This window comes from Danio rerio, chromosome 20, assembly GCF_052040795.2.
Source record: "Danio rerio strain M-AB ecotype USA chromosome 20, GRCz13ab, whole genome shotgun sequence".
NCBI classification, from domain to species: domain Eukaryota; kingdom Metazoa; phylum Chordata; class Actinopteri; order Cypriniformes; family Danionidae; genus Danio; species Danio rerio.
Genome location: NC_141040.1, coordinates 26,725,939 through 26,747,670, shown reverse-complemented (window position 1 = coordinate 26,747,670; position 21,732 = coordinate 26,725,939). Strand labels below are relative to the sequence as shown.

At 36.0% G+C, this 21,732-nt stretch overlaps 1 protein-coding gene and 1 long non-coding RNA gene across 7 annotated transcripts in view; one reads left to right on the top strand and one right to left on the bottom strand.

Moving 5' to 3' along the window:
• scfd2 (sec1 family domain containing 2) overlaps positions 1-21,732 on the bottom strand; it is a 267,076-nt gene that overhangs the window by 96,910 nt on the left and 148,434 nt on the right. The window contains exon 6 of one of the 6 annotated variants that reach the window (XM_087297873.1): positions 5,812-6,029. Coding sequence (XP_087153999.1) covers positions 5,926-6,029 — 104 coding nt within the window. The 3' untranslated portion in view covers positions 5,812-5,925. 6 annotated transcript variants of the gene reach the window in all.
• On the top strand, positions 7,378-13,386 carry LOC147839159 (uncharacterized). The gene is made up of 3 exons (XR_015518401.1): positions 7,378-7,955; positions 8,018-8,596; positions 10,530-13,386. It is a non-coding gene; the product is annotated as an uncharacterized LOC147839159 (long non-coding RNA).

Here is a 21,732-nt window from a genome sequence, read left to right as displayed (position 1 = left end):
ACTATGATTTTAGAAATCCTGATATAAAGCTTGATATCAAAACAAATCAAAAATAAAAGGGAACGAGTGCATGAGTCAGTCTCTTGTCTATCTTTGTGTTATGACCATTTACTGTCAGGCCAAATATATTTGGGTTCATATTTAGCCTGCTGGTTATGTTTTGATTTGCTTGTTTTCATTTTTTTTTCTCCCAAATGCGTGCTGTTTAGCCTCTTCTGTCTCTGCTCTTTTCTCTTGCTCTTTCGATCTTGACAGCTTGGTGGGAGATAAGGATAGAAGGATGCTGGCAGATTCGGATGTGAATGTTTGCTTTTCCGGAAGATGGAAAGGCATGTTAAATATAACATGCCTGAAGAAAATCAAGGTATCTAGAAAGGTAGAACAACTAGTAACCAAAATAAGTGTGCTTTAGTGAGAGTGAAATTGATTGTGCTGCTATTATAACACAAAACATTTAAACTTTTTGAAAGTGTTTATTTTTTTATTCCATTTTATATACAGATACTATTTCCCTCAAAACAGTCCATGCTATAAAAGATCTCTTCACATTTGCAAATTAAGAATTTGCTTCTTTAATAATTCAATTATACATTGTATTTCCTGTAGTTTTTATACAGTAACTTACTGGCAGCAGTTCCCCAGTAAAAATACTGTATTTACATTTACAGCACCATTTATCTTGCTGTATATGTACCATGGTCCCTTGCCATACTGTGGTTTTCCTTTCAAGCTCTCGCAGTTTTGCAGATTTTTTTTTGGTTCAATTTGACAGGCTCTTTTTTTTAACAGCGCATTGTGTTCTGCGTCCTGATTGGCTGTATACCATTGTCAATCAATCTCCTCAGTGTCGTGTCTCCTGTACAGTACTGAATGCTTTCAGCTTGCCAAATTTACACAAATCTTTGATCGCTAGTAGTGTGACTGAAGTACTGTAATGTATGTTTGCAAGTTTTCTCCCCACAATGTCGACAAAACATTCTGCGCCATCAAAGGCACCCACGATAGCACCCAAAAGGCAGAGGAAGATGTTAACCATCACATAAATAGTCGGACTTCTGGACAAAAAAAAAGGTTGAAGCTATGCGAGTGTTTAAACTATAAAGAAAAGTGTGAATATGTTAATATCTATCTAAAAAAATAGGGTAGTGAGGGGTTTTACAGCCATAAAACATTTACGATAATTGTAAAATATAAAGCAGACTGCTTCGCGGATTTCACCTATTGCGGGCTATTTTTAGAATGTAACTCCCACAATTAACTAAAGACCACTGCATTTACAGAACTGTATGTATATCTTTTACTCTAAAATTGGCATTTATATATATATATATATATATATATATATATATATATATATATATATATATATATATATATATATATATATATATATAATTTTAATTACCTAATATTTTCAGCCATGTTTTAATGAACTAGCAATAATGTTGAAAACACAGAACTTTCAGTTCCTATATGTACTCTGCTTGTAAACTCGTAAACAAACAATTGTGATCGTTCATGAAATTAGCCAGATTAGCGAGTACCGATTAAGTCATGAAATGTGATTATTGGCCGAAACCAATCTCTGGCCGATCGATCAGAGCATCCCTAGTCTAAAAGGTACAGTAATTTTCACAATGTAACTCTAAAATACTTTAACATACTGCACAACTGTCCTGCAGTAAAATACAGTTCATATTACAGAAAAATACTGTGTAATTTACAAAAATCGTTAACAGTGTCCAGTGAACAATTATTAAAAGATATTGTTGAAACTAGTGCACGGAAACTTATGTCCTGGGATGTTCAGGAGAAAAATGTATTTACTGTTATTTTCAGCAAGTAGTTTTACCACAGAAGAATGGAAGGATAGACGGGCGACGAACCAACCAATCAAAGACTGCATAACAAAATTCTAATAAAGTCACACATGGCAATATGAAATTGGAATTACTACAAATACTTGTAGTTTTCAGTAGGAAATTGAGTTAAAAAGCTTAGATTAAGGGTGTGAATACCCCTTTCAAAAATAAAGAATGTAATATATATAAATGTATCTCTACAATCAAATCCTTCCATTAACACTTGGCCTATAAGAAACTGCTGAGATCTAAAGCAGACGGTTCATGAGTAATATGTGTGTGTGTGTACATGTAGCCACAGACGGTCGTTTGACCTTGTGCCAAAAGCAACAGTGCGGTGGTGCAAGTGGGTGTTGGCTGCGGTTTAGATGGTAATGGTGATCACAACACCAAATCCTGAGATGCAGCCAGGTGCTGGTGTGAGAACAGACGGCAGTCACACAAACACACACATACATACACATGTGCATATCCCCCACATTCTCCTCTCACGCAAACCCTTCTCTTTGAAATACAGATGGTGTGTGCGTAACAGCCTCCTCTGTTTTTACGCTAATCTATACCAAAGGAGAGAACAGAAGATTTCATTTATAAACATGCAAACAAACAACTTAGATCCTCCTGAGTGTGTCCGCATGCTTTAAACAAACAACAGGGCAGAGAGAGGACAGTTGATTGAAGATGCTAGAAACAGCAGAGGACAAAAGGTGCAAGATGTGCTCATATGACTAAACCAAGCGCAGTCTGTTAAATGAATTAGTGTGTAAAATATGGCTTTGTACACTCCTAATGATATCAAATGAGATAGGTGAGGGAGGTTAGTCACGCTGAAATCACTCGGCTGCAGAATTGAACACCAAGACGTGCCTAATGGAGTTAGCTTTTAAAGGAGGTAAAAATCCTATGGTATTTTCCTAAAAGATAAACCATGAATTTGTGTGAATTACCATTTATTTGTCACCAATTTTCATTCTTTTTTTCTAGGGATGCACAATTTTTGCTCATCAAAAATTATTGTGTGATAATTCTTGGATGAAAGAGAAAAAGCGGTGTGGGTAGGCGAGTCTGGGACCAGTGCCCCCTGGCTGCAGGACCATATGGCTGTCGTCTTTATAGGACTATCTCCACATCCCGTTGCGATTTTATGTTTATGTATATGTGATTATATGCTTGTTGCTGAGGTTTTTTGTCCCAGATCTCACACTGCTCTACTTCAAAGTCTTAAGGGAGCATTTTCGCCTCCCTTTTCCCTAATGTATTTTTTTTCCTCTTTCTAAAAGTTACCTCTTTTCTGACCTGTTTTCCCCTGAAATGTGTGATGTTTGTGTATGGTTAGAGGGGTCAATATTTCACAACATGTAAAAGTGTTTTACCATCATCATCATCCACACCTTTACATCTCCTTTATTGACTACACCAAAGCCTTTGACCTGGTCAGCAGAGACAGGCTTTTCAAAATCAAATCAAATCAAATCATTGATATGAAATCCTCCATGTAAGGTTGGCGATCATGCATATACATTTTAGCGGAATTTAAAACTCAAGATTTAGAAAAAGTGAATATGGTGGTAGGTACAAAACTTGCTTCAAGCCTTTCAGCATCAGCAGTGGCGCCAAACAATGCTGAGTTTCATCTGGGAAGAGAACCACAGGGCACCCGATTCTGCGATTTAAAGATGTTGTGAAGAGAGACATGAAAGCCCTCAACATAAACACACAGTCCTGGGAAGACCACGCAGCAGACCGCCTTAAGTGAGGTGCACCTTGACCAAACAGCTCAAAGTCAGGTGACAACATGATGAGTGCATCGGAGACAAAGCGAATTTGCCGAAAGGTGCGAAACATGGACAGGCAGGGAGCCACCTATCGATGCGACTTCTGCAGCAAAGAATGCCTCTCCTGTATTGGCCTCTTCAGCCACCAATGACGCCATCTCAGACAATCAGTCATGCCTCAAGATAAGAATTAGGATAAAGCCTCCTTTCCACTGCACACGACAAGCGACAGACCAGAAGTCATTCATTTACAATGGAGAGCAGTCCGGAAGCTGCGTGGAGCTCCGATCATCTCCGTATGCAGAAAATTCAAATCCGAATTGAGCTGCAGACCCGTTGAAATATTTGAACTCCTGCGACTAGACCGTATGCAACCGGCTGACCGGACGTGATGTATTTCAGTGTTGTTCAAGCAGGTCCATGTGTGCTAGATGAGAAATAGTAGTTTATTTGGTTATTTTTTAAATCCGAAAAAGTCTATATTTAAAAAAAAAAAAAAACATATCGATTCATAAATGTAAGTAATAAAGTAATAAAAATATATATTTTTATGTTGTCTCCACTTTCCCTCCAATATTCTTAACGGTCTACGAGTTTCTAGTATTCATTCATTTATTCAACATCAGAGAATATAGGCTCTTGCTTTTATTTCGGACACTGCGAGAACAGCTTCTCTCCCATGGTGCACATCAGAACTGAAAATTCTGTGCGACCGCCACAAGAAGGCGTAATCTGACAGTCGTGTCCAAATGTCGTGTGCAGTGGAAAGGCGACTTAACACTGACCGGTGAAGGCCTACAGCAGGGGTGTCAAACTCAGTTCCAAAAGGGCCGAAGCCCTGCACAGTTTAGTTCCAACCCTGCTCCAACACACTTACCTGTAGGTTTCAAACAAGCCTGAAGGACTCAATTAGTTTGATCAGGTGTGTTTAATTAGGGTTGGAACTAAACTGTGCAGAGCTGCGGCCCTTTTGGAACTGAGTTTGACACCTGTGGCCTACATCATTATCTTCATCATCATCAAAAACAGATAAAAATGCAAGTCAAAAAAGGCTATGCAGCACCACTTCACACAGAAATGTTCAGGATGCTGGTTTCACACTCCCTCCAGTCATATTCTCTATGTGGTGTAAAGCAGCTTTCACATAGCATGAGGAAAGTGCAGCTCTGAGCTATGGAACCCATTTATTGTAATAGATGCCCTTGCTGCAAGCCCTAAAGCAGCAAAGCACCGTCAACTAGCTTGTGTGTGCCTGGGACATGTTGAAAGTTATATAATACATAATATCAATATACTGCACTGTAGATTTGCATATATACACATATGCTTATCTATGCATGTACTGCACATGCTCACTGGCAAGCAAAAGTCCACTCAAATAGTGTGCATTTTTAAAAATTTAAATATATATATATATATATTTTTTTATTTTTACTGTCAATAAAATGTGTTTTTTAAATATTTGATTGTGTTTTTAAAATCAGTATAATTTAAGTTATTGAGTTTGATTTAAAAACCATTAATTGCTTTATAATATATAATAAAATAGTAAAGAAATATTACAAAGCATTTTCAGATTCAGTTTTTAGAAAAGTGCATCAAGAACTTTCGGTTTTAGCCCAATTGTTGTAAAAAATATTTTAACCATGATTAGATATATGTCTATAGATCGCATCCATATCTTTTTCATTTGTTTGCTTTCTTACCTTTTTGTAAGCTGCATAATATGTGAGTGGAAAAAAGAGTTAATATAGGTGGAAAATATATTTTTATCATAATTCATGTGTTTTGGTACAATGTAGCCATGTGTAACTTTCTCAATATGGTGCACTTTGTTATATTATTTCACAAAATAAGCATGTGTTCAGTCAGTAGGAGAAAAGTAGATGGTATTTTGTGCCTGTTTGAATGCATTTGACCTTTGAAGGACAAGTTCTAAATATTTCGACCTGGTATACATTGTATTATTGAGTCATCCATTTATGACTAATGAAGATGCATTATAATAGCATGGGTAAATTTGGTCTTAATCTAACCTCTATATTTTTCCTTACAAGGGGTAAACTTGCATTCAGATCTACCTCCAGGAACCAAGTCCTGTCCTACATCTATTTCTGTTTATTAAAAATGAGTTTCAATTTCACAATAAGAAAGTCATTTTGACAAAATTTGGATGAAATGCATACCTGTATTTTACCAGTAAATGGGTGCAATCAACCACACACTAATGCAGCAAAAATAAATAAATAAATGAATGAAATGAAATACAGTCTTTATTATTTTGTAAACTAGTGAGAGTCTGTTATTGTCCACCAACTACAATCTTGTGACCATAATCCAGCCGTGGAAAAGGGCAGAGGCAACATTCTTGGAAACCAAACAATGAAGGATTCTGTGAAAAATCAAAAATGGAAAAAGACGTCACCACCTTACCCAAAAATGACTTTTAGACTTTCCACAGTACCAGATAAAAACAAATCTGGTGGATGGAATGTCAGAATTGTTATCAGCAGGAATATGAAACCACCAATAATTAAAATATGCCTAAATTCATTTAGCTTCGTAATACTGGTGTTCTTTATTTCTTTAATTTATGCCATTAATTTCATTTTATGCTTTGCAGATATAATAAATGTAAGACTGTGCCAATCTGTACATGTTGTTGACTAAACTCTTTATTTATTTCTGAAAGCATGTATGTAAAGAAATAATTAAAATATGAAATAATTTAGAATTAGAAATGATAAGAATCAAAATGTTAGACAACATGAAAACATGACAACATAACAATAAAGGCCCATTTAAATATTTAGTATTAATAAATACTCTTACATTTTCAGTGCATAGAGCAATAAAATGATTCTTATTAAATGCACAAATCGTGAATTGTCTACATAAAGTTTATTAATTCCACATTTTTTTTTGCACTTAAACAGAAAATAAAAGATATTTTCTTTGTCCATTAATATTTATTTCACAGATCCTCAGCATGCTAGTTCATTTAATTCTACAAGCAGTCTATTTAAATAGCACAATGGTGTATCATAAACCCTGTAATCAATGCCCATGGAACGAGTTTGACAAAAGAACATTCCTTTACTTCATTCCCCCAAGACAATAACATAACAATCTCATGAATGCAATAAGGGCTAATAACTACACTAAACAGACATCTCCCAGACAACTAAAAAACGCTCCGTCCTGGAAGGAATGCAGACACCTTAATAAACTTCCTTCTTTTCTCCATCAGTGTCTTCACACAATCACACCAGCTACAGTTTCGAGATGCTTAAAGAGGAATTCAGTCTCTGCTACTATTAATAGCAATGCTTGATTTAGTAATCGTACTAAAAAGGTGATGTAGAGCAGGATATGCGTGAGTGCACTCATGTGTTCTGTATGTGAATCACTGAATCAAAGCGCTGTCTTCTTGGCACAGGAATAAAAGAGGAACATCTCTGTATAATGTTAATCCGTACAGGAATTCTGGCTTAGACCTGGGAATGTTGCTGCATTTTCTTTAGTATTCAAACACAGCATTGTAAAAAAGTGAAAGAGAGCTTATAATGCAGCAGACACAGTAGAGAGTCAATGAATGTATGCCAAGGTTGACTTTTTAAATACTTTTTAAAAGTATATATATATATAATATACTTACAGGCCATATTAGCAATATTGATATTATTTAATTTAAAGGGACAATTCATCTTAGCCAGCATCAGGACGTGGATGCACTGGGGTGCAGTTTTTTTTTTTTTTTTTTTTTTTTTAACATTTCAGTGTTTACTAATAGATTAGACCACATTATTTAGCAACTGTTACTATTTCAGTTTGGGAAGATCATTTAGAAAGTGCCTTTGACGGTGAGGGAAGGAAGGTCACCGATATAGTCTCATAAAACCTTTAACAGAAATCTTATTTTGCATGCTATCTTCATCAAATTTAAAATATAAAGTCATGAGACACTTGGTTTTCAATGTATATTTTTTCTAGGCAATTACATTAATGTTTCCCTGTGTTTGTATATGGATAAATATTAAATACAGTACATTTTTTTCTTTCTCATTACTTCATAATGTTTAACTTTTCATATATGTTTTACAATTAAACCTTCTAGATGGGGCATAGTAAAGTCCAAAGTGTCTTCTTTTCAATGATACCTAATTTATGCTTGTAGCACTGGGGTCAGGAACTGTTAGTATTTAAAGTTAGGTAGGTGTAAATCCTTAAAAGGGAGTAGTGGCTCTTCAGTCACAATTTACACACCTTTTACTTGTTTCAAACCTTTATGAGATATTTAGAAAAATGCTGGAAACCTGTAACCAATGACTTCTATTAGTTTTTCCTGCTATATGGAAGTCAGTGATCACAGGTTTTCAGCTTTCTGCAAAATATCTTCTTTAGTGTTTAATGAAAAAAAGAAACCCAAAGGTTTGAAATCACTCAAGGGTGGGTAACTTTTCTCTTTTTTTGGGTAAACTTATTCTTTAATATTGGTTCTTACACATTGCTAGTACCAGTTTTTATTACAGAACTACCTTAAAGTGACCCTCAAGTGATTTTAAACTTTAAGAGCTTTTTTTTTTCTGTTGAACATGATAAGACATTTTGAAGAATGTAGGAATCTGCTAATATGGAAAATATGGAAGACAAAGACTACAGGTTTCCAACATTCTTCTAAATATCTTTTGTGTCTAATATAAGAAAGAACTCAAACTCAAACGTTTTGTTTTGGTGAACTGTGTCTTTGATTTAACTCCTCTTTTTAAGGTATCATTCTTTTCGGCATGGATGCTGGAACATTTGAACATTTCTCAGAGATTGATGTCTGTACTGACATTTAGTAATGATACCGGCAAAATTCACTCCAAAATGACTGAAACTATAGGTAACCTGCTGGTCAAAATGAAGTTAAATTATGGCCCTACTTACTGTATAGAATTTAAAAAATGTTGGACTGTTTCATATGGAAGCATACGAGTAGCATAATTCAATTCAAAATGTAATATGCAAAATGGCAATGCAATATGTTAAATGGCAATGTATTTCTGTATTTGAATTTGCATTTTCCAAGACATATGAGCAATGTTTGGTGCAGAATGAAAATGTAAATTAAATTACATTGTTTGCATTTCTCATTTCAAACACTGTTTTAATATGTAAATTGTATCCACATTTTAAAGCTTTATAAGTAGCAAAATTAAATTGAAAATGCTATACACAAACTGAATTTGATGTGAATAAAGTACAAGCAGAAACTGTAGCAAAATGATAATTTAAATGTTATTTGTCCTAAATGCATTTACGCTCGCGTCTAGGAAACGCAGGATTACATTTTCAGCATAACAGCATGGGATGTGTGTAGCAAAATTAATTTTGAAATGTAAAATGCAAAACGATAATGCAGTATGTAAAAGGCTGTGTATTTCTGTATTTCAGTTAGCATTTTCCAAGACATATGTGCAATGTTTGCTGCAGAATGAAAATGAAAAAAACATAATGCATTTTCATTTAACACATCGCGACGAATGAAAGCCAATTTGAAATTGAAAATGCATTCTGGCCTGGCCACGCCCACAGACGGCCACCGTTGCTGCAAGGCGGGTTTTAGGTTATGTCGTCACAGCTGCCGCGAGGACTATTAGGGACATTTGGCAGCATAAACATGGCGAAGTCTGTTCCTCAGCGGCTTCGTGAAGCTGCACGAGCCCTCGAGCTTGAACTGGGAAATAGTTTAGAAAACCAATCACCTCCTAGCTCAGTAAACTTGGCTTAAGGTTTGATATTCGCGCACGCAGTTTTAGGGATCATCTGCAAATTACATCGACAGAACCTAAAGGGGCTTTAGCTGATGTGTACTGTATGCTTATGACAAGAGCTATTGCCTATTTCTGCATTGTATGTACCATATAGTTAGAGGTATAGTAGCTTTGCTACCTGTATTAAATCAGTCTGGCCTCTAACCATTTATTGGAATCTCCTCAATTTTTTTCTGCTTTGCGTTACTGTGCGTTTTGGTTCTGTTGATGTAAATCGCAGATGATCCCTAAAACTGCGTGCGCGAATATCAAACCTAAGACCAACTTTACTGAGCTAGGAGGTGATTGCTCTTCTAAAGTATTTCCCAGTTTACGCTCGAGGGCTCGTGCAGCTTCACGAAGCCGCTGAGGAACAGACTTCGCCATGTTTATGCTGCCAAATGTCCCTAATAGTCCTCGCGGCAGCTGTGACGACATAACCTAAAACCCGCCTTGCAGCAACGGTGGCCGTCTGTGGGCGTGGCCAGGCCAGAATGCATTTTCAATTTCAAATTGGCTTTCATTCGTCGCGATGTGTTAAATGAAAATGCATTATGTTTTTTTCATTTTCATTTTCATTCTGCAGCAAACATTGCACATATGTCTTGGAAAATGCTAACTGAAATACAGAAATACACTGCCTTTTACATACTGCATTATCGTTTTGCATTTTACATTTCAAAATTAATTTTGCTACACACATCCCATGCTGTTATTCTGAAAATGTAATCCTGCGTTTCCTAGACGCGAGCGTAAATGCATTTAGGACAAATAACATTTAAATTATCATTTTGCTACAGTTTCTGCTTGTACTTTATTCACATCAAATTCAGTTTGTGTATAGCATTTTCAATTTAATTTTGCTACTTATAAAGCTTTAAAATGTGGATACAATTTACATATTAAAACAGTGTTTGAAATGAGAAATGCAAACAATGTAATTTAATTTACATTTTCATTCTGCACCAAACATTGCTCATATGTCTTGGAAAATGCAAATTCAAATACAGAAATACATTGCCATTTAACATATTGCATTGCCATTTTGCATATTACATTTTGAATTGAATTATGCTACTCATATGCTTCCATAGTTTCAAAGCAAATTTGGGGCAATTATTGAACAAACCCAATTGTTTACCAAACAAATGGTTTTGTTATGTTTATCCACTTACTGGACACTTTTTTTAGGTACACTTGTTCAACTGCTTGTTTACACAAATTTCTAATTAGCCAATCACATGGCAGCAACTCAATGCATTTGGGTGTGTAGACATGGTCAAAAAAATCTAATGCAATTCAAACCAAGCATTAGGATGATTTTAGCGATTTAAGTGACTTTGAACTTGGCATGGTTGTTGGTGCCAGACAGGCTGGTCTGAGTATTTCAGAAACTGCTGTGAGTTTTACGTAAAGCAATCTCTAGGGTTTACAAAGAATGGTCTGAAAAGAGAAAACATCCAGTGAGCAGCAGTTTTGTGGGGGCAAATGCCTTGTTGATGTCAGAGGTCAGAGGAGAATGGCCAGACTGGTTCCAGCTGATAGAAAGGCAACAGTGACTCAAATAACCACTCGTTACAACCAAGGTATGCAGACGAGCATCTCTGAACACACAACCAACCTTGAGTCGGAAGGGCTACAGCAGCAGAAGACCACACCAGGTGCCACTCCTATCAGCTAATCACAGGAAACTGAGGCTACCATTGGCACAGGCTCACCAAAATTGGACAATAGAAGACTGGAAAAACATTGCCTGGTATGATGAGTCTCAATTTCTGCTGCGATATTCAGATGGTAGGGTCAGAATTTGGCGTCAACAAGATAAATCCTGGATCCATCCTGCTTTGTATCAATGGTTCAGGCTGCTGCTGGTGGTGTAATGGTGTGGGGGATATTTTCTTGGCACACTTTGGGCCCATTAGTACCAACTGAGCATCGTGTCAACACCACAGCCTATCAATATTGTTGCTGACCATGTCCATCCCTTTATGACCACAGTGTACCCATGATGGCTACTTCCTGCAGGATAATGCGCAATGTCATAAAGCAAGAATCATCTTAGACAGGTTTCTTGAACATGACAATAAGTTCACTGTACTCAAATGGCCTCTACAGTCACCAGATCTCAATCAATTGAGCACATTTGGGATGTGGTGGAACGGGAGATTCGCATCGTGGATGTGCAGCTGACAAGTCTGCTATCATGTCAATATGACCAAAATCTTTGAGGAATATTTGCAGTACCATGTTGAATCTACACCAGGAAGGATTAAGGCAGTTCTGAAGGAAAAAGAGGGTCCAACCCGGTACTACTAAAGTGTACCTAATAAAGTGGCCAGTGAGTGTATATGAGCGTGTTATATTTGATTCAGATTTGGTTTGAAACAACAAAGTATTTTTAGAGTGCAAGATGCATATATGTTGATCTCATCACAACTGAACAACAATGACTATATAAGTCAATGGATTTATTTGAGTTAATTGAGACTTTGTGGTCTAAAACGCAAGTTTGGTTTAGGCATTAGGCAGAAAATAGGAATAATAATAATAATAAAAAAACATAAAGAGTACAATTTTCTCTTACCAGAGTGATTTTTAACAAAGATTCACAGATCTTTTAGTGAATGTTTGCAGCTATCAAAACTGATGAATGACCAGCTGTAAATGTGAATTTGTATCTCTCATCTGACTGCATTCTAATCAACCAAATATTATATTTATACCAGTGGAAACAGGGCCTATGTCAATTCTGGGAAGTGTTTGCAAGAAAAACTACATAAAATCATATTTTATATCCTATTTCCTTCAAAGAATATAACAATATTTCCACAGTATATGCCCCAAATAGCAATGCACATTAGTGACAGTGCCTAAAAATGATCAATATGTAATTTAATAGAGTCAACAATCTGTTGAGAGCCATTGCTATGGGAATTAAGGATATGAGAGCTTAAAATATTTACAATCTTAAGCAAAAAAATTCCGCAATTGTTCGTTAATCCCCTTATCAAGATCCAGCAGAAAACACAAGATTAAACTAAGCCTGGCTCAGGCAATTGTTTAAATGACAGAAAAATGCCACACATTCCCATTCTAACGACAGACTGATGCTGAGTCTTACTTCCACTCTCTCAGCACAGCATTCTTGCAACTCTAATCTCTAACAGAACATTATATAACTTGGTAATGCTATTCAGATACACATGCATCTGTTTAAGCAAGAAGATACTGATGTACAAACTGTGTACGAGGGAGAAAGACAAAAGTTGAGATTGAAAAATATATTATGAAAGTAAAAATAAGTATAGTGGTGTCTAATCGACAAAAGGTGGTGCACAACGACAAAAAAATCCTCCTCGGAGATGCTAGAGAGATACTCCAGTGCAAGCACTCTAGAAATCATTATAGGGCAACAGATGCCCAGAATAAGGTCAATGACATTCCGTAAGATTGGCAGCGACCTTACATTATTCGACCAGCCCTGTCAGCAGTTTGAGGAGTCTTCAACACCTCCAAATAATCAACAGCAGTGCTGGCTCACATTCAGCATTCCAGAGACGGCAAACAATATTCTAGCATTCCAAACTTTACACTTCACCATCACCAAGGGTCCTGTTTTACTAAAGTTTTTCCACAGTTTCTCCCTGGAGGAGTTCAATAAGTGGATAGAAGGACCAAATCTCAAGCCTCGGGGACTGAGGGAAATTATGATCCAAAAATAGTTTATTGGTCAAGTAGATGAGTATTATGACCTGGCGAGTCCCAAAGTCATGATAAACATAAAATGTGTCATTAAATTCATTAACATTGAGGATATGAGGTAATATAAAGTTAATAGAAATTTAACATATTGGCTATTGTGAACATTACATGGAGACTAAGTGCTTGGGGGAAAGACAGCTATTTTGATATTCAGATCAGCAATCACGTGTGATACAGTACTCCCTTTTAAAAAACAAGATGCTGATATTTAGTAACTGGTATGTTCTGTATTCCAACCTGATATGTTTACAAGGTAACATGTTTTTTTTTTTTCACATGTTCCATGAAGACATTTTGTAAATTACGTACTGTAAATAGATCACAACTTAATTTTTGATCAGTAATATGCGTTGTACTAAATTCGTTCAATTTTAAAGTTAAAATTTTCTGAGTATTCAGATTTGTTTTAACCCCCAGATTTCAGATTTCAAACAGTTGTATCTTGGCCAAATATTGTTGAATCATAACAAACCATGCATCAGTAGCTATGTTTTCATCCAAAGATGCAAATTAAATGTATGCGCAAAATCGGAATATTGCATAAAAGATGTGTGAATAAAGCAGCGTTTTTATCCAATGAGTCAAAGAGAACAAAATCGTCACTTCCTGATCAACTGGCGCCAAATACCAACAGTAAAAATTTTATTTGCTGCGGTAGGGGAAGCTGCATCAATCTTTTCTATATTTAATAAATTATCTTAACATTTGTCTTGAAAATAAATTACCTTAGAAGACGATGCCAACAAGCAATGAACAGGTGGTGGCATTTAAAGGCGTCAGACATGGAGCACAGATACTCTTGATTCTGGAGGTAATTAATAATATACAATAATAACACTAATGCCAAATGACTCCTTACAATGACCAAAACAACATTTTCAGATATTTTACAATGCACTCAGCCTGCTGATTTGTCCATTCACACACATTTTTATCATCACATGATCTCTTATAACAAAATCACATGCTCTTTTTAATGGCTATAATGGAATTTGTTTAGCAGAAGTCTTTCCATCATAGTTTACAAAAGTTTATCCTACTTAGTTATGTGCATTTTCTAAAACTTATGCAGATCATGGTGTTTCCATCAACTCTTTCTTTATGTGCAAATCCAAAATGCACATAAAAATACAGTAGGTGGATAAAACATAGCTATTGAAAATATTATTTGTTCTGCTTTTGATTTCTAAATATTGACACCTATGACAGGTTTTGTGGTCCAGGGTCATAAATGGGTTGAGTACATGTTTCAATGACTCAGAATGAATCAGGTAGTTTGAATCAGTTGAACTGGATCAAAGACTTGAAACCAACCAATGTTGTATCAGTCTTAAAGTACAACCAGTGAAATGACAGATCACTATATGGAAAGTGTTAAATACCAGCATTCACTGCTGGTTTGTTTTATTATGTTGGCTTTAAATTACTATTATAATATCTTAATTATTATTAGAGTACATTTATGGATATGCTAGATTATGCATACAGTGAGGATGACACACATTTTGTCAAGAGTACAGTACATAACTACAACATGCGCAGCCCAATATGTACCATATACATAAACATAACAACCAGGTCATTATTTTACAATGATAAAATAAATGGAGATGGAACAAAAACAACACTCTAGCAACCAGCATATATATATATATATATATATATATATATATATATATATATATATATATATATATTAGGGATGTAACGGTATTGTAAATACCGTCATACCGCAATATAAATTTTTTTCGATATTACCGAAGTCGCATGACTCGGTAAAACTATAGGTCTTCTGAGAAAATTTGCTCAGGCGAATGAAGCGAACGGGACGTAGCTGAAACTTAATTTCCCATCAGCCCAGGCGTGGCCATAATCCTTTGCGGTCTGTTGTCGCTACAGATCCAGTAATGCGGAAATGGAGTGTGCTGCTAGTAGCGGAGATGAAAAAAAGATGGAAATGATCGAACCTAAAGCGGGTGTTGTCGCCGCGCGCGTGCTGAATAGCGGTGCTGTCGCGCGCGTTCTGATCAGCTGTGTTGTGGCGCGCGTTCTGATCAGCTGTGTTGTGGCGCGCGTATTGTAAAGCGCCGAGGGGGGGTTGAGCGCGCATATTCAAGAGAGGTGTTGTCGCGCGCCTACTGAAGGGCTGGACTGGACGGAGGTTGTGTCGCGTCGCGGGGGCACTTTTGATCGTTTTGGAAGGGCATTTTCTATCCAAGACTAAAAAGGGCATGTGCACTGCACAGGTTGAGCCCTATGTGTGCACGTGCCTGCAAGTTGGGGAATACGACTAATAACAGTCATGGGGACTGCAGAAACACAGCACACTGTTCAGATTGATGCAGACATTGACTTGTACCGCAAAGAGATCTCTATCTCACTCATGGTTTGTCTTCTCAAGTGGTGGAAAGACAATGCACAACGTTACCCACTGCTGTCAACATGGGCCAAGTCATATCTCTCTTGTCCCAGAAACCCCAGTCCCAAATGAGAGGGTTTTTTTTCTGTTGCAGGGGACATTGTAAATACCCAGAGATACCAGCTTTTACCAGATTATAGTTATATGATAATTTTTCTTTAAACCCATCTCTATCTAAGTGAGTGAGTGATTAAATGTTGAATGTGGTGAGTTTTCAACAATACTAAATTGAAACTTAATTTTTTTACATGGTTTAATAATTTTTTGTTATTAAAATTGAAGTTAGTGTTTCAAAGCTTACAGATAGATGGCTAATTTGTATGTCATTGACACTTTTGGCACTTTTTTGGAGTATTTTCAAAAGTTTTTTTTTCCTGTAAATGATTCAATAAATACCGTACCGTGACATTCATACCGAGGTATTACCGAACCGTGAAATTCTGATACCGTTACATCCCTATATATATATATATATATATATATATATATATATATATATATATATATATATATATATATATATATATATATACAGACATGAGTAGCTGTGAGATATGGCTGTATATTGGCACTTAAGAGAGGAAAGTGCCTTAAGGCTGGTTTATACTTCTGTGTCGAGTGATCAGTGGGATCCATGGTGCCTGCCTTGCGCTTTGAAGTACATTTATACTTCTGCTTGCTGTTTGTGTTGCTCTGGAATAACACTTCCCAAACGTTACATGACAGTGAAGTTTTTATGTTACGTTCATGTTTCTTCTCTGGTGTTTGGTTTTTCTGAATGCTACCCTAAATGAACAAGTAGCTATAACTCGCTCCTTCTGAGGTGGAAACCAGCAGAAATGCAACAACATTATTCATACGGTAAGGACAAAACAAATCTTTCCCCATGGAGCTACTTCACGGGACTCCACACTTGTAAACACTGGCTCCAACGGGTTTGCGTGGCTCTCTGTCCCACCCACACGGGTCACAGCTACCAAGCTGACCAATCACAGAGCTTGCGCTATGTGTCGTTGCGATGTTTGAAAGGTGCGTGTCAGCATCGGCGTCAGCCACGGTGAGGGCTATGCGACCTCGTAAAGGCTGCGTACACATCATACACATGCGGTTGATGCAGGAGTATAAATCAGTCGTTAGTGTCCCACCAATGACATTATACAGCTATATGGCACTGCTACGAGTGTGATATTGGGTTTATACAACAGTTCGACAACACAATCATGTATATAAAAAAAGGAAATCAAACACTGAGTCTAAAAATCTTTTCGTATGAGGAACTACTTTCTTCTGCCATTGCTTCACATCTGCAGCTGACGTCAGACCAGCAGAAACCATTACTAATTCACCAACGTCACTTTAGAGCTAGTTTTTGAATGATTCTCTAGCGTAATGTGTAAAGTAACGACAAAACGAGTAATTTAACTAACATTTTAAGATTATAAGGCTGAATAGCATGAAATGCCATCAGTCTAGAGATATTTTCCAGTATTTCTCTGTTGCAATCGAGAGATCACAATATTTAACCCCGAAAAAGTCAAAGCAACGCAATCACTACCAGATTAATGTTTTGTTTGCGATAAGGAAAAACGCTAAACACTTGTGAGCATTTCTTCTTTCTTTTTACTGAACTAGTCTGCAGTAACGAAAACAGGAGGCTCATTAGAAATAAACAGATGGCCAACCAAAAAGTAACTCAGGGGTATACAAAGAGTGGCCAACACACTCAATACACTACAATACACTCAATACACACTCAATACACTACAATTACTATGGTATGCAATAAATAGAGCACTAAAACAAACAAAAGAGAGAGACTTTTTATTGAATCACCAATTTTAGAATGTTTTGATCAGTTTTGATTTGTGCTGTCGAAATTATAAATATTTAAAATAGGCACATATCCTTAGAAATAAACTGCATAGTTGCAATCTTACAACTACATTCTCGCCTAAAAAAGCCTCAAAAGTACATTATGTTGTCCAACAGCAGCAATATTTGTTAAACCGTAGTGAGTTTATTAATCTGCTGTCACTATTTGGGCGGAGTAATACCCAAAGGAGGCTAAACGAGTGCTGTGATTTGCAGCACATTACACGGCTATCAGCCAATCAGATTCGAGAACCAGACAGAACTGTTGGATATTGTTGCCAATATAACACATAAAAATTAATTTAGTGACCTACCTAAAGTATACAAGTATAAAGTAGATGAGGATAAGGTGATAGTTTGTTTAAATTTGGGCTATAAAGTCTGGGCAAGTTTAACATTCTTGACATCATCTGTTGGTCTACAGTCATCTGTATTGTTGTCAATGGGTCGAGCTCCAGGAGGCTGCAGCGGCACCAGCATCTGTTCAATCACCCGACTGGCTTGAAGAAAAATTAATCACAGCCTGCCTGGCACCCATGGTTCCAACTCCACTGACCTTATCTGGCCATCCACCTTGTTATAGTCAAGACCATACAGCTCAAGATTATAAGTGAGATCTAGACACCAGCCAAAAACAAAACACAAGCCAGCTCTCAAAGCAACAACACCAGTTGAGTTCAAGGCTTTGAAACTGGTTTGTTTCTTTACGCTCATTTGAATGTTTACATATACAATGGAACCAATAGTTGGGATGTAGTTATAGCATCTGAAACTTAAAACATATTAAAATATTCAAGTATTAGACTATTATGCCCCAAATTACTTAATAAAAATACAATAATTATAAAATTAACGGAGTGAAATATTATTATTATTAAAAACACATTACCTAACTGTACATAATTCTTAGCAATTAGGAAATAACAGTGTTTATTTGAACTAGAGCATCTATTGGAACATTAATAATGCATTTACAGCCACATTTGATCAATTTAATGCACACTAAACAAAAGCTGTATATAAAATACACGCATACTAGACTATTAAGAGGCCAGAGTTGAGTGAAACTGAAGGACAAGGTCAAGACCCAAGATACTTTGTATACATCTGAAAGGTCTCGAGATGCAGAACAAAGGATAAAGGCAGGAAATAAATGCTGATCTCTGAAGCTGAACGGTTATCCAGGAAACAGGAGAAATCCGGCAGGAACACTTCAACCCTCTTTACTTCTGCTACTCTAATCCTTTAAACCATAACCACTTCGCCCCAATGTGGGACTCATAATAATCCTTTTAAACCATGGCTGGATGAGAGAGAAAGAGAGAAAATAAGAGAGAGAGAACAAAAAACACAGAAGAGGAAGAAGAGCAGGAGTTACAGTGTGTGACCTATCACTTGGGCGTACGTGTGTGTATAAAATATCAAGTCATGTAGAAAGGAAGTTTCAGTAGGAAAAATTAAGATCAAAGGCTCTGGACATGTAAGAGTTTGTATATTATTGGATTACTTTCAGCTTTTTTGTTCAAATCCCACATCTGAAGTATTAACCTGATTAAAAAAGAAGCAAGGAGTAAAGCAATATACTGTATTAGTGCAGATATGTGTACTAGTAAGCAGATTGGCCTTCCTCAAGTAGGCTCTTTCAGATGAGTTCATGTAAACATACAGATATGATCATAAAGACCTGTCTACATGCTTATTTACCATGTACATAGTCACTGTATAGAAAATAGAGCTTATATACACACAAGCAGTTGAAGCTGATGTACATTTTAATATATGTGCCCTTCTAAGTGTACTTGTTTTGAAATGGTGAATAAAAAATAGGCTATAGTCCAGTGTAATTCCTCTTTTTTTCACTTCATAAGTTACTGTATGAAGAATAAAAACATTTATTTATAATTGTTTAAAAGTAGTTTACTAATGTTGTAGTTTGCTAATGCATAAAAAGCATACTTTAAAAGCTTTAGAAAAATACGTTTGCACATGTATGCATAGTATAAAACATAAGTTGCATCACATGTGCTAAAACAGCAGTATACTTTAGACAATATGCACATTAAGTATATACTATAATTCTTGCTCTTCTGAATTTAGGTCAAGATGTAGGACGGTTCCGATCACACAGTGGTCTTACATAAGAAAAACACACACAGATGGCCTGAATAAGTCTGAACTTTTTTTATGAAGACTGAACCCAGAAACATCCTTGTGCCCATAAATACTATAAGATGTCCGAGTACAAGCCTGTCATAACAATAAACCTGCAAACAATTATACGAGCCAATCGGAATAAGTACTTTAGGCAGTTTGACCTACATTGTGCTCTGCACAAGACTACATCAAGTGGTGCAATAACAAAGAATACTAATTTAGCTTTGGTGCATCGCCAAACAGACATTCATACCTCTTGTCAAACACAATAAGGTTTAAACTTAAGAGACATTCCGGTTTGAGAGCCAAATCTGGTGAGAACTAAAGTGTTGACAATGTACAACTGTGCTTGACTGAAACGACTGCCATTTCCAAAGGCAATTTTCTTGGTGTTCTACATAAAATGGTTTGGATTAGGAAACATTTTTGCCTGATGGGTCTCGAGATCTTAGAACCCCAAACTTTGGAACATCTAAAGAAAACATTTTTGTAAAAAAAATTGTGTTTTATTTAACAAAGTTATATAACAAAGTGTCAACAGTGCCATTGGTGCTTGTCTAATTTTGCTTTAATGCATCACAGTAGCAATATACAGCATCTTAAGTCACAATTTAAAATGGAGGACAGCCAATTTTTTCATTATATAACTGGTATTGTTGAACACTGTAAGACTCTAAACTTTCTTCATGTTCAGAATATAGCAAATAATTTTAGTACCATAACATATTAAATGGACATGATGAACTGTAAACTAATGGTTTGCTGGGATGCAACCTTACGTTGGTTTAGATTTTTTATTTTATTTTAAAAACCTTTCAAGATTTTAAGCTGACTATTTTTGGAACATGATCCACCACTTTTTTGACATCTGATGAAAAGTGTGGAGACAAGTTTGTAAAAGTGTGTTGTGGTCAAAATTACAAGATGGTGGCCAGTATAGAAAACCAGCATCAATACAGTACACAAACTGCTAAAACTGTGCTGAAATTTGTTGCTTTAAGCATGATTCAAGAAATAAGATGACATAACCATTGTTGGGGAAGGTTACATTAGAATAAAATGCATTACAATATAGAGTTACTTCCCAAAAAAGTAACTAGTTGTGTTACTTAGTTACTTTTTATGGTGTTATGTTACTTTTGAGTTACTTTTTCTGACCTGGCTGAGGTTTGATCTTATTCAGAACTTGCAGTTTTTTTTCTTTTCTTCTTCTTTTTTTTTTTTTTTAAATAGAGGAGGTCTGCAGTCAACAACAGACTGTATAACCTTCATTTACCTTAAAAAAACATATAAAAAAAAACTAATGCAGAATAATTTTATCTTCAGAGAACTTCCTGACACCAAAGCTATGCATACATGCCATACATACAGATTAATGAAATTTGAAGCAATAGGTTTGTTAGTTTTGTACTTTTTGTCTTATTAAAAAGTAAAATCACTGTCTATTCAGATAATCCTCTTTTTTATTTTCTTCCATGTGTTTAAAATAGTAATAATATTTGATGAATTTCCATAACTGAAATGTAAGGCTTTGCAGTCTCTCATTGCATGCAGGATTCAAAGTGACTACGTTCATTTTAATTCAGCAGTTTATGTTTTAAAAGTGAGTTGACTAAACTGAAAACTATAGCTTGCAATACTTTTTTAAAGAAGTAACTCAAATATTATTACTTATTTTTTAAAAGTAATGTGTTACTTTACCTGTTACTTAGAAAAGTATTATTATTACGTAACTTGCGTTATTTTGATGCATTACCCCCAACACTGGACATAACATTGTTTTTAGGACAAATGTTTCAAATGTGAAAGTGAAAATTGGATCTGATCTGATGTGATCTAAAGTATCCCAGAGTAGGTCAGATTGATGTTTGTACTCGTTGCACACTGACCATATGGTTCCATTGACTGTCTTAACTCCCAAGAAAAAGAAAACTAACACAACCAATGCCTACGCACATTCAGTTCTTGGCTCCCAATTACACACAATCTCTCTGTCTTGAAAGCAAACACACACCAAACAACCAGTCTAATTGGTTGCAATGCGCTATTAGATTGCCTTGGCTGCTGGTTCTCTATGGTCTTCACTTGCT